Below are 13,053 nucleotides of genomic sequence, written 5' to 3'. Positions count from 1 at the left end.
AGCTCAAAAGAAAGCACTGAGTTAAGTCTCTCCTACATGAGCTTTTTCCTACAAGAAAATCTCTCAAGTCCAAACCCACGTGGTCTACTGATGTCTTTGGGCCACCCTCTGGAAAGGGCCCATTTTCTCCTTATTTTAAGCCACAGAGAGTGGAGTGAAATGAGCAGGTGGAGTCCATGTTTTCCTATTTTGGTCAATAGGAGTTCCCAGAGTTGGAGAACAGCCATGGTCTTCCCTTTTGTGGCTGGGGCACCTGCTGCTAATTCCCCAGGTCCCTCCCCAGAATCACCCTCATTTGAAAATTAAGGAGGGGGACCAGAATCTCTTTGGAGTCACCTGCCTGTGGGATGCTCTATGACTAATTTTATCAACCGAGAGAAAACATTGTGGGAGAAGCAGAAGGTCTACTCTGCTTCTGCTCAGGTGGCTTTTAGCAGAGAAGGGGGCCCTGGGTTGTACCAAAGCATCGATTTCCATGGTGACACCCCATGCCAAGGCTGCCTGCCACTATCACCCACAGATGACTAGGAGAAACATGGCAACACTGGCTTTGTCCCCCAGAAGCCATGCGTGAGGCATGTCCATCCAGAGCTCGAGAATGAACAAATGTTTACTCTCCATTAGGGCTGTGTCCTATGCCTCACAGCTGTTCCTTATTGCCTTAAATAGTCTTAATGGGGCTGTAATAACCAGATACCTTCTGGCCGCCCTACTGGGCTCATCATTCATTACGATGACAGACTGCCTGGATTGGACCAGAGATTCAAATGCTTCCCATGGCAAAGTCACTACTTCCTGTTTTTCTGCATCTTCTCCGAGCCCGCTACTCTTTGACCACGATGATGCCTGGGCTTACCCAGCTCACAGACAACCTCTCTCTCCAGCCAACATCTCCTAGCATTTGCTGGCAGGCTAGGGTTTTTTGTTTTGTAACTGGGGAAGGTGGGAGAATCTGGGCTGGATAAAACAGGACAGGGAGGAGTTGACACTCTGCAGTCCAAGATCAGGGACGGAGGCCTCTTAGCTTCAATGTGGATGGGTTCCATTGCCTCTGGGAGGGGCTAGCACGTGTCCCCTGGCATCCGATGTGACCAGCAATTAATAGAGCAGGTGAGGTGATGGGTCCGGGGGCACAGGCAGGGCATGCACTGGGGACTCCATGGGTCACCTTAGACCAGTGTCCCTTAACCTATAGTTACCAGGAGAGCTTAGAAAATACAGATCTCTGGATCCCACCTCCGGGAATTCTGATTTAATTGGTCTGAAGAACAACCTGGGTATTGGTGTTTTTAAAATTTCCCTACATAATTCTAATGTGTGGCCGAGACTGAAAACCTCTAGGCCTCATATTTGTATGGGAGGTACAGTTAATATGCCTTAGGTCTCCTTGAGTTCCTGGGAACTGAGGGCCCCTGGTCAGTCATGGTTGCTAGGACTTGAGATATAACTATATGGTGGGGGCGTTGGCAGCCCCAGAAAGGGGTCCGGTAGAACTATCAATAGGAGGGAGATCCAGCTGGCCTAGAAAATTAGTTCTTACCTAGGCCCAAAAATTTGTGGGACATAAACATTTTCTAGATCACTTGGACCAATCCCTTTTCCCTCATTACATAAATATGGAAATGGAGGCCAAGAAAGGAGAATGACCGCCCAAGGTCACCCAGATACTTAATCAAAGAGACAGGACTTGAATCCAGGCATTTTGACGATACACTCAGAACGATTCATACGTGAATTCAAGTCACTGAACTTAAAATATATATATTGAGAGACTCAAGTTTACACGCCTAAGAGCACGAGCTGATTTTATGTCTCTACATGAGAAAATGTGTGTGGGCTTGTCTGGGCTTTGGGCCCAGTCTCCTGGTTTGAGCAATTCCATCTTTTCCTTCAATTAGTGTCCCAGCCGCCTACCCGCCTACCTGCCCCTGGTCTCCCTGCTCTGATCTATGCCAAACAATTATATCTAAAAGGCTAATTCAACTTAAAAAAAAAAATGCTGCTCCCTTCCATGGTTCTGCATGACCCCTAGAATAGAATCCAAACTCCTTAGCCTGACAAGTGTCGCATTGCTTCCCTACCCCAGCCCACTCCTTCTGATAATTCCAGCCCTCTCTCCCTCCATGCTTCGTGCACCAAACATAGTTTGTGTACCAAACTGCTTCTGCTTCTTCTGGTTCTCTTCACTCAACCTGCCATGCATATCTCCACACCATACCTGGTCTAGTCCCTCTGCCCAGAACACCCTTCCTTGCTTTCATCTGAATATTCCTATTTCTCAAGCTTTGGTTTAGGCTTTATGTCTTCTGGAGAGCCAGTGGCCACCCATCCCCAGGCTAGGCTGAATGCATGCCACCACCCAAGGGTTCCCATAGCACTCTACTATGACATTTTGCCAAGATATTAAAGTGATCAGTTTATATGCCTGTGTCTAAGAATAGGCTCAAATTCTCCCAGAAGGCAAGCGCTCTATCTCTTCCCAGTTCCTAGACCCTAGTACAATGTCTAGTCTATGGAGAGCACTTACACATTGAGCTGAAATTCCACAAGACTCAGTCCTTGGTTATCATCTCTGTCGGTGCTCACTTGCTTCCTGACTTTGAACAGTCTTATGGCTTTAATGTTATCTATATGACAGTAAGTCCTATAGTTTTCTCCCCAACTCAGGCTTCTTTCCCAAATTCCATACTAATATATATCCAAGCACCTACTATCCATCTCCACTCTCAGGTCTAATAGACATCTCAAACTCAGTTCAAAATTGAACTCCCAGTTGTTCCATTGACCCCAAGTCTCTTCTCTCTGTGGCTTCCCCATCTCCATTAGTGACAACCCCATCCTTCCAGTGGCTCAGATAACAGCCCTGGAGCCACTCTTGGTTCCTCTCTGTCTTTCACACGCCATGCCAATGTATTAGGAAATCCTGTTGGTTCTATCTACAACATATATCCAGAATCCAACCATTTCTCACCACCTCCACTGCCTCACCTTTGTCTCTCACCTGGGTTACTGCCATGGCCTCATGACTGGTCTCCCTGATTTTACTGTTGCCTTCCTATGTCTCTTCTCAACACAGTAGCTAGGAAGAGCATTTCAAAATAATGTCAGATGGTAATTTGTCTTCTCAAATTTCCGCAGTAGCTTTCCATTTCATTCAGAGTAAAAGCCAAAGTCCTTGCAAAGTCTTATAAGGCACTACATGGTCAGATCCCCCTTTATTTCTCCAATAACATCTTCTATTACTCTACTCATATCTGTAGTCTACCCTTGGCCTCCTTGTACTACACTGATCTGGAACTTTCTTCCCCTAGATTTCTTCCTCCATGTCTCTGCTCAAAGCTTATCTTTTAATTAAGGATGACTTTCTACCCTATTTAATATTGGAACCCCACTCACTTTCTGTCCCTGGAATAGACCATCTCCCTCCTTTGCTCTACTCTTTCCTTTTCCATGGTATGTGTGGGAGGCTGTATCATCCAAAGACTGTATTTGCTAATATCTCCTTTTCGGCAACTTTCTCTCTGTCCATTCAAGAGAAGGTGTATAATTCCACTTCCCTAGAATAGAGGCCATTATTACTTGCTTATGACCAATACAATGAGGTGGTAGTGATTCTTTATGACCTCCAAGTCTAGGTCACAAGGGATGATGTACTTTCTACTTCGGTCACTAAGAGGCTCACCTTTGAAGCTATGAGCTACCATGTAAAAAGTCCAACATCCTGAGGTTACCATGCTATGAGGAAGCCCAGGCCTGCTCCAGCCAGCAATCCTACTGAGATCCCAGCATACAGCCTGCAGCAATCACTAGATATGAAAGTAAAGACACTCTCTCATTATTTCAGCCCTAGCCCTAGAGCCTTCCCTGTCAAGATTTCAGACACCTTATTTTTTTTTTTTTTTAAGATTTACTTATTTGAGAGACAGAGAGAGTGCACGAGTGAGCATGAGTGGGAGCAGGGACAGAGGGAGAGAGAGAATCTTGACCAGACTCCTCACTGAGCACAGTGACCTACTCCACACTTGACCCACTCCTCACTGGCTCGATCCCACGACCCCTGACCCCTGAGCAGAAATCAAGAGTCAGACACTTAACTGACTGAGCCAGCCAAGTACCCCCGAGAGGTCAACTTGCATGTCAACTTGTCAAGCCCACTCATTTGTATGGAAAAACAAAACAAAACAAAACAAAACAAAACAAAACCTGAGCAGGAAGACAGGCAAGAAAGAGCACATAGCATGTTGGTTTGACAGTAGGATTGGAGGCCGAGGAACCTTATGTCTACAAAGGAGCACAGTCTTCAAGCAGACCTGTGACTCATATACCCCTTACATAGATTCCAGACATCATGGGAGCTTTGAGGATCAAAGCAATATCCAGCTAGAATCTAGGAAAGGGGACAGGCACACCAGGGAAAGCTTTCCATAAAGTAACACTTCCCAATTCATCTCCAGTTAATCAGAAAATGTGTTAACTAGAAGCTAAACATCCCAGTTAACTGATTAATATAATCTGAACAGATTGAATGCAAGGTTAGTCTAGTTAGCGATGTTTCCATCTGGGGACTAAATGATGGAACAACAGGCACTGTTTTCTCTCTCACTATAAAAGTAGACTGTTTCCATGCCAGAAAGTTTGGAAAATGCAAAAAGGCACAAAAATAAATTTTAAAGATCAACCCAAATCCTATCACACAGGGATGGATACTTGTAAAAAAAAAAAAAAAAAAAAAAAAAAAAAGATATCATTCTGGAAAGAAATGCACTAAAGAAGTCAAATGTATTTGTATTTTTGTTTTCAAATGTTAGAACGCAGGTTCTAGAATAGTGTTTCTTGGTCTTTGACTATTTGTTCCTCTTTCTGATAAGTCATCTGTCTCCCTTAATGCTATGCAAACCTTAAAACAAATGAAATAGTAGGACTAATGACTTACTGGACCACCATGACACTAAAAGTGCCTTGCCAACAGTACACCTTCTCCTGACATTCACTCGCCAAGCAGATCTACATAGGTGTGCATAAGAACATGCGTGTAACACTTTCAGGGGCTGGGACTATTCAACAAAACCCCTAGGAAATATGGCCCAGGGATGGAAGGTGATGAGATCATCTCCTCCAACTATTATCCCAATTTCTCCTCCAAAATTTGTAGACGGAGCCTATGAAAAAGGCTCTTTAACTTGGACCATATTTGAAATTAAATGTACGTTCTCTTGAGCTGGTCATTACTCACACCCATCGACATAAACGTTTTTGTTCTCATAAATGTGTCAAATATGCCCCCTGCCACCATGTTTTATACGCTCATAAAGTTTTAGGACCGACAGGTCCCTTAGAAATCACCTTATCCAAACTCTCCATTCAACTAATAAAGAATCTTAAAATGCAGGTAGCAAAATGATATGCTAATATCACACAGTTTATTGTGTTGGAATCTGGCTGTCTGGACCCCCAGTTTAGCACAAGACCTCACACAGCTTGTGAAATACTGCTTGGTAAGCTCTTTCTCAGAATATAGTCTGAGAGATAAACTTAGCCTGCATTATCAAGAATTCCAAATGTGTAGAGTCTGAGTCAATGCGTTCCCACTGCACACAGTGTAACTCAAGCAAGCATATTTGGGGCACATGCTGCATGTGAAAGAAAAAACACCCACAAAAAACTAGTACATATAACTTGGAGCCTGGTGTACAGTAGATGCTGGAAAGATATTTTGGGAAGGAAGGAGGAGAGGGAGAGAGAGAGAGGAAAAGGAGAATCAAAGAAAGAAAGGCTTGTTTTCAGAGCTGGCTTCAGGAGGAGGCTTGCAAAATTCCTCCAGGGGCATGAGGTCTTCTTTAGTTCAGGAAAACATCTTAATGAGTTTTTCCTCCTATTTTATTTCATTCTTTGCAAAAGGTGAGATCTAATGGACCGGGTCTCAAACAAAAGGAGGGAGACAGAGAAAGCTGAGTTGTTCTGCATAATAGTGAGGGGAGTGTAGGAATTCTTTTCCAGGTTGCTGGGATGAAGAAAAAAAAAAAAGGGAAAATTTGAGGATACCACAAAGGACTTTTAGGAGGGACTGGACAGACATTGTGTCAGGAGACCAGAACCTCAGGAGGACTTCTTTTCAAGCATTTTCTGAACTTTGCTGCAAACCTCTTATTCCCCAAGCCTCAGTAACAAGTGCTACTCACAAAGCCCTTTGCATTAGGGATGCTCTGGGGAGGGAGGAGGGGTGAGGAGAAGGTACAGAGAGAGGGAAGACAGCAGACACCAGAGGTGATACTGACTTGGTGGGGGCTGTAGGATGGGTGTTGAGAACACAGCAAAAGCAAGATAACAAGGCCAGAGGCGACTATGAGCAAGTAGGTCTCCCAGAAATCACTGGCTTTTTTTTTTTTTTTTTTTTTTTTTTTAAACAGGTGGGATGGAGCTTGAGCCATTCTGTCTTCCTATGGCAGGAAGGTATGAATGCAAAGTGATTCAGTAGGTCTGGGTGAGGACTGAGGTGGTGTCTCTCCAGCATGCCCCCAAGTGATGCTGACACTGCTGATCTGGGGACCAGACCTTGAATAGCAAGGATTTAGCACCCATAAAACCTCTGCACGCTGGTTGGTCTCTTACCTCATATTCCTCCTTGAACCCGTAGCCCTGGCCTCTCTTCATCTGGGTGATGTGCTGTAGCAGGTCGGCCACCCGGATGGCAGGCTGGAACTGGTCCCGGGGATAGCTCATCTCCACGGGGTCGCAAGCCCGGTAGGGGTGAGTCTGGATCGTGAGGGTAGGCTGGGACAGCTCCCCACGGCTGCCATCTGCTTCAAAGAGAAGGAGGCAAAACACACATCACCTATGAGAGTTTTGTCCTCTGTCCTCCCTGCTTCCCCCAGGGCGGGGAAACTAATTCAGGACACAGGTGATCATGAAGTAGCAGGAAGAATAGAGTCATGCTGCTTCCCTTGCGTGGCTGTGGCTGTGGCGGTTGATTTAGAAAATCAAAAAGACAAACCAACCAAAGAACACACAGCCCTTGGTTTGTTTCTATTCCAAGGGTGCGTATTGCGGAGCAGAGACAAAATTCCAGGTTGCTTATCGTCCTCTGTCTGTCTTAGTCCTTGACAAGTGTGGTCTTGGCTAATCATGGCCAACCCCAGAACAAGTGAGAAGCCAGAAAGCTCTTTAGGAAATGAGGATGCCTGGAAATCATCTCTGGTGCCTGCCTGCAAGCAAGAAGAGCCCCAGGTGTCTGGAGATCAGAGCCACATGTCTGCTCCTGGTCCATTTGCCTCCCTCCTTGAGAGGAACTGAAACCAGTCTTGGACCCCCAACTGATTGCAGGAACCCTCCTGACCCATTCAACTGCTTTGTCTAGCTGTGGGCTCTGCAACAGTGATCACCTTCTGCCTGTGGTCTAGTTTCCCTGTCATTTAACACTCTTGATCCAGGAGTCTCAGTGAACCTTCTTGGCAGATAAGGAAGCCCAAACTTCTTCCTTTAGTCCTGCCAGCTACTTCTCCCAGGCCTGGGTCCTATGCCCCAACTCCTTTCTCAAGATCTGTACTCTGCTTCATAATTATCTTCATGCCCACTGGGCTGTTCTAACTACCCTCTGCTAGCTTGGCCACCCTGGAAACTAGCCTCCTGGGGCTAGATGTGAATTCCCCCGTTCCCCTTGGACCAGAACAACCACACCCTTGCCCTACTGACTCCCTGGCAAGCATACACTGCTGGTCTTTCAGGGCTAGTTCGTCATTCTCACAACTATCTAGGCTTAGTTTCTCCCACCTCCTCCCAGAGACACAGACATTCTACACCCTAGACCCTCCTGGTGTGGCATGCACAAGTTGAGAACTGTCATATTTGATGAAATATTTTCAGGATCCACAAAGTACCCCACTGAGCCCATGCCATGTTTACTCCAGAGGCTTTAGCATATGTTCCTGACTTTCTGCAACTCGTCTTTTCAAAATTCATGTTTCCTTTAGCTTGTCTGTTGCTCATGTCACAATAATCCCCCAGACATTGATTCTGTATGTAAAAGGGAAATTTTCTTTGTGACAGCAAGAGCAAAACTGTTCCAAGCAAGGAAAGGACTGCTAACGAAAAGAGCTAGAGTGTACAGGTTTATGTACAGGGGAGAAGAGCCCAGGTGGGATGTTAGCACAGCTTTCCTGACTGCCCAGAAGAAAAATACTGCTTACTTCTTCTGGGATTGTAGGAAAGAGGTAGCACATCTTTACCCGCATTGTTTAAATGTAGAGCTTTACAAACATGGGTGTGGCTACCCCTCTCCACCACACCCGTGGGATCAGGAGTCAGATTTATTGGGAACTCACTCTCAACGTGCCAGGGACTGTGGTAGGCACTGGCAATGCACAGCACACAGATTTCACCCTCAAGACTTGATTGTCTGGTACAGCAGACCGACCAGAAGAACCATCTGAAGCAGGAGAACAGAAGCTGGAGAAGCCAAGCACATCGAGGGAAGAGCAAGGAGGCTGGGATGGAGAAAAGGTGGTGGGTGGAAATGTGAGGGGGCAAAGCTGTAAGAGATGATAAGAGGTAGGTCAAGGAGGCAGTAAATGGGTGAGAATTTCCAAGCCATTGGGAAGATGCTGAAGGCTTTTAAGAATTCCTCTCTTTAAAGAAATAATATAAATATATTTTTTGCAGGTGTCCCAGCTGTCATAAGTATGGGGCCTCCTTCCAGGGACCATCACTCCTGTGATGCTATGGTGGACCTGGGGATGGAGAAGAGGCACTTGAGCTTGCTTCTCTAAACGCTGTATTTCACGATCCCCAGGACAGCAAGAGCTGGAGTTGGTGCCCAGAGCCCTGTGAGTGTCTCCCACCTAAATCACCAGCGCATATGGGGACAGATGTCCTTGGAGACCCATGGTCTCCCAAAGATCCTGGGGTATGAATTGCCCAGGAGTCTGGCTCCCTGGCAGAGAAAGGCATCTTCGGAATGGGCACCTGGCAAATTTTGTAGGATGCCAAATGTTCCCCAAACCAATATTTTCCCTAAACACATTGCTAGACAGACTGTAAACTTGGTGTCAGCAAAACCAACACTGGAATGGAAAACAAATGCATTTGAAATTTAACAACTTGTATCGCTGTAACATTTGTAATAACGTCAACGCTGGTGCTAATGATGCTATGAAGACTCAGAACCAAGGGGCTTTCAAGGTTTATTAATTCAGCTAGGTTGGACTCCCTTTTCCAATGTATCTTACCTCACCTATTCCCTTATTAACCTCCGATAATGCAGAAGTGATGCCTTTTATCACACCCCATTTCACCAGACGCACTATACTTAATTTCCCATCATTAGGTTTAATGAAAACCCAATTTCACAACTCACTTCTCTCAGGAACCTACAAGTAATGCTACGTTTTTATCAGCCCCAATTAAAAAACGTTATGATGTTCCTATTCGAGAGGGAGCCTTAAAAGTAATGTGCGATTTGGCTGCTAATTCAACAAGGGCGCTAGAATTCACATGCTGCTCATAAAATGTAACTCAAACCAGCTGGCCCAGGGAGAGAACACTGCTCATTTTTCTCCTCACCAGACCCTTAATTTTCATGCCATTTCAACTTCCCATGCATGGGTCTTGCATGTTTATTTATTACATAATCATATTTTGGGTGTCTTCCGCACCTTTTCTATAGCTGTTGCCTAAAGCCTGTGAATTCCCCTGGAACTTCTGTAGCTGCCTGTCAGGGGATTGTGGGTGATGCATATGACATCCCCCATCACCACTGTCCCTCTATCAGTTCCCTTCCCTTCTGGTCTTGACTTTTCTATTTTTTTTTTTATTCCCCCCGCTACCAGCCATTATTGATCTCCCTCCAGCTGCAGCCACATATTTCCAATTACTTGCTAGGAACTGCCACTCCAACTGGTTAACAAATATTTACTGAGAACCTATATTGTGCAAAGCATGGTGTTAGACATGGCGTACATACAGGAGGGTGGAGGAAAGTGTGTTCAGAGGGAGATAAGCATGCCATAGCCCTTGCAGGAAAGAAGAGATAAGGTGTGCATAAACAAGTCTAACAGAGGTGGGAAGGGACAGGTGCCCAGGAGATGGGAGGGGGGTGTGCCGCAGAGCTGGGAACCCCAGAAATGTTTCTCAAGCTTTAGGCACTCACACCCCACCTCTGTGGTTTTTGCCACAACTACGTACAACCTGCATCAGCTCTGTCTGATAGAACTTCCCAGGATGATGGAAATGGTCCATATTTGTACTGTGCAGTATGACAGCCACTAACTCCAGATGTCTCCTGAGCATGTCACCGAGGCTAATGTGACCGAGGAACTGAATTTTAAGTTCTGTTTAATTTTAATTCATTTCAATTTAAATATCCACATGTGGCTTATGGCTACTGTATTGGGCAGCATAGATTTAGAGAAAGAAAAAGGGAACTAGCACTTGAGTCACACAATAGGGCAGAGGTCTATTAGAGGCCCATGGAAATATAACACAAGCCATATAAGTAATTTAAAATTTTCTTTTTTAAAATTTAAATTCAATTAGCCATCATTAGTTTCAGGTGTACTGTTCAAGAATTTATTAGTTGTATATAACACCCAGTACTCATCACATCATCTACCCTCCTTAATGTCCATTACCCAATTACCCCATCCCCCCACCCACCTCCGCTCCAGTAACCCTCAGCTGACCTTGGCCGTAGCCACTTCTTGCTAGACACGTCTCCAAAGGCAAGGGAAACAAAAGCAAAAATGAACTATTAGGATCTCATCAAGATAAAAAGCTTCTCCACAGCAAAAGAAACAGTCAATAAAACTAAAAGGCAACCTACAGGATGGGAGAAGATATTTGCAAATAACATATCAGATAAAGGGCTAGTATCCAAGATCTATAAAGAACTTATCAAACTCAACACCCAAAAAAAACAAATGATCCAGTCAAGAAATGGACAGAAGACATGAAGGGACATTTTCCCAGAGAAGACATGCAAATGGCCAAGAGACACATGAAAATACGCTCCATGTCACTTGGCATCAGGGAACTACAAATAACGTTTTCTTATTGCAATGAAGTAAGGTAAAAGGGATAAGTGAAATTAATTTCAATAATACATTTTATTTGATCCAATACATGAAAGAGTATTTCAACATAGAGTCACTATAAAATTATTAATGACATATTTTATTCTCTCTTTTTAAAAGATTTTATTTATTTATTTGAGAGAGCATAAGAGGGGAGAGGTCAGAGGGAGAAGCAGACTCCCCATTGAGCAGGGAGCCCAATGCGGAACTCAATCCTGGGACTCCAGGATCATGACCTGAGCTGAGGCAGTTGCTTAACCACCTGAGCCATCCCAGCCATCCCTATTTAACACTATTCATGCTAGGGCTTTGAAATCCAATGTGCATTTTGCACTTACTTTCGTGTAGTCTCATTTCATTTCAGACGAGCCATATTTCCAGGGCTCAACACCGACAGGTGACTGGTGGAAGGTGCAGGTGGACATAGACTTATCCAGAGCCAAGTCAAGTGCCAAAGAGAGCTGATTTAGAGTTACAGTGAACATCAAAGACCCGATCTATTGGAAGGCAGCTCTAGCACAGCACTGCCCAATAGGGTGTTTTACAATGATGGACGTGTTCTACCTTTGCACTGTTCAAGGTGGTAGCCCCTAGCCCGTTGTGGCTATTGAGCAACTGAAATGTGGCTTGTGTGACTCAGGAACTGAGTTTTTACTTTACCTTAATTTCAATTTAAGTTTATATAGCCACACGTGGTCCATAGCTGTAATACCAAAGAGTGCACATCTATACGAGTATGTCTTAAATTTTTAAAAAACCAACGTCCTACATTCTTAAGCTTTATTTCATTATGAATGATAAGAAAACATAAAATCATGGATGCAATATGCCAGTTTTTGTTTCATGCTCACTAAAACATTTACCTAACAATTTTAAAAACAGCCTGGCCACGTCCTGCAAGATGAGCATGACCTTGGTCAAGAGACGACAATGTCTGAGCTCAGGGCTTCATCTATAACATAGGGAAGGTCGGTGTGAAAGATTTGAAGAGAGACTGCCCGCAAGCATGTGGACAATGCCTGGCTTCTGTTAAGTCGTGAAGAAATATTAGCTGCTCTAATGTTGGACAAGCTCTGCCGTTTGGCATTAGAGAATCTCAGACCGGCAAGGCATCTGGAGAGTCTTTTAGGGCTTCTCTCCTTCTTTCCTTCATGAAATACTCCATGGTCATCTAAATATCTTATTCCATTCCTGCTGCTACTGCCCTAGTTCAAGTCCCCATGACATGATTATTCCAATCAGGTTCCTCACGGGTCTTTCTGCCTCCATGGTTCTTTCTACACAGCTTTGATTCAGTCATTCATCTTAGCAGAAGCCTCTGCAGCGTCCAGACAGAATTTCTTCACTAGCCAACCAAATTCCTGTAATCTCTATTTCTCATTTCATCCATCACAATTCCTCTCTATCCATGTGCCCATTAGGGCAGGAGAGCATGAAGAGTGGTTGGGTAAGTATCTGGAGACTGCTCACTGAAAGGGGAGAGTCTAAGCCTGGAGAGAGAGCTTGAGGTGGGGATGAGGCTGGCTCACTGGCTCAGAGTGGAGACGTGATTAGCACAAGCACAGTGGGTGCTGTGGCAATGGCAGGTGTCAGGGTCAAAACACGGAATCTGAAGACAAAATCTGGCTTCAAATATGGGCCTCACAACTTTCTAGCTATGGAATGTCAGATAAGTTACTAAGATCTTTATCTGTAATTGGCATTAGAGATGGCGATGACCATCAACATCATCTAAGAAGGTTGCTACAGCTCTGAAATGGGATCCATTGGAAGAAGCCTCAAGGTAGCACCTTGCCAGCAGGCAATGCCTCAACCGCACCATTCCTACCAACTATCAGTAAAGCCTCAAAAAAATTAACTTGTAATAGCACTGAAATCGAAGTCTGTGAACCAGCCTAGCATCAGAATTTGGGAGGAATATCCATTAATCATGTCAGTATCACGCTGCCTATGTGCATAAAGATGAACACTTCATTTTGTCAAGATTTCT

The 13,053-nt window shown here is 44.7% G+C and overlaps 1 protein-coding gene across 14 annotated transcripts in view; it reads right to left on the bottom strand.

Annotated features, from left to right (window-relative positions):
• The window catches only part of PTPRT (protein tyrosine phosphatase receptor type T), a 1,045,273-nt gene that overhangs the window by 91,129 nt on the left and 941,091 nt on the right, over positions 1 to 13,053 (bottom strand). For 11 of the 14 annotated variants that reach the window (XM_032838508.1, XM_032838515.1, XM_032838510.1 and 8 more), the window contains one exon: positions 6,610 to 6,800. In XM_032838508.1, the coding sequence (XP_032694399.1) occupies positions 6,610 to 6,800 (191 nt within the window). The remainder of the gene's footprint in view (positions 1 to 6,609; positions 6,801 to 13,053) is intronic. The other 3 variants (XM_032838509.1, XM_032838520.1, XM_032838511.1) reach the window with 1 other exon arrangement.

This window comes from Lontra canadensis, unplaced genomic scaffold (genome assembly GCF_010015895.1).
Source record: "Lontra canadensis isolate GAN:19392208 unplaced genomic scaffold, GSC_riverotter_1.0 scaffold105, whole genome shotgun sequence".
In the NCBI taxonomy this organism is placed as follows: Eukaryota; Metazoa; Chordata; class Mammalia; order Carnivora; family Mustelidae; genus Lontra; species Lontra canadensis.
Note: the sequence above shows the minus strand (reverse complement) of the source record. Positions and strands in the feature narration are given on the sequence as shown.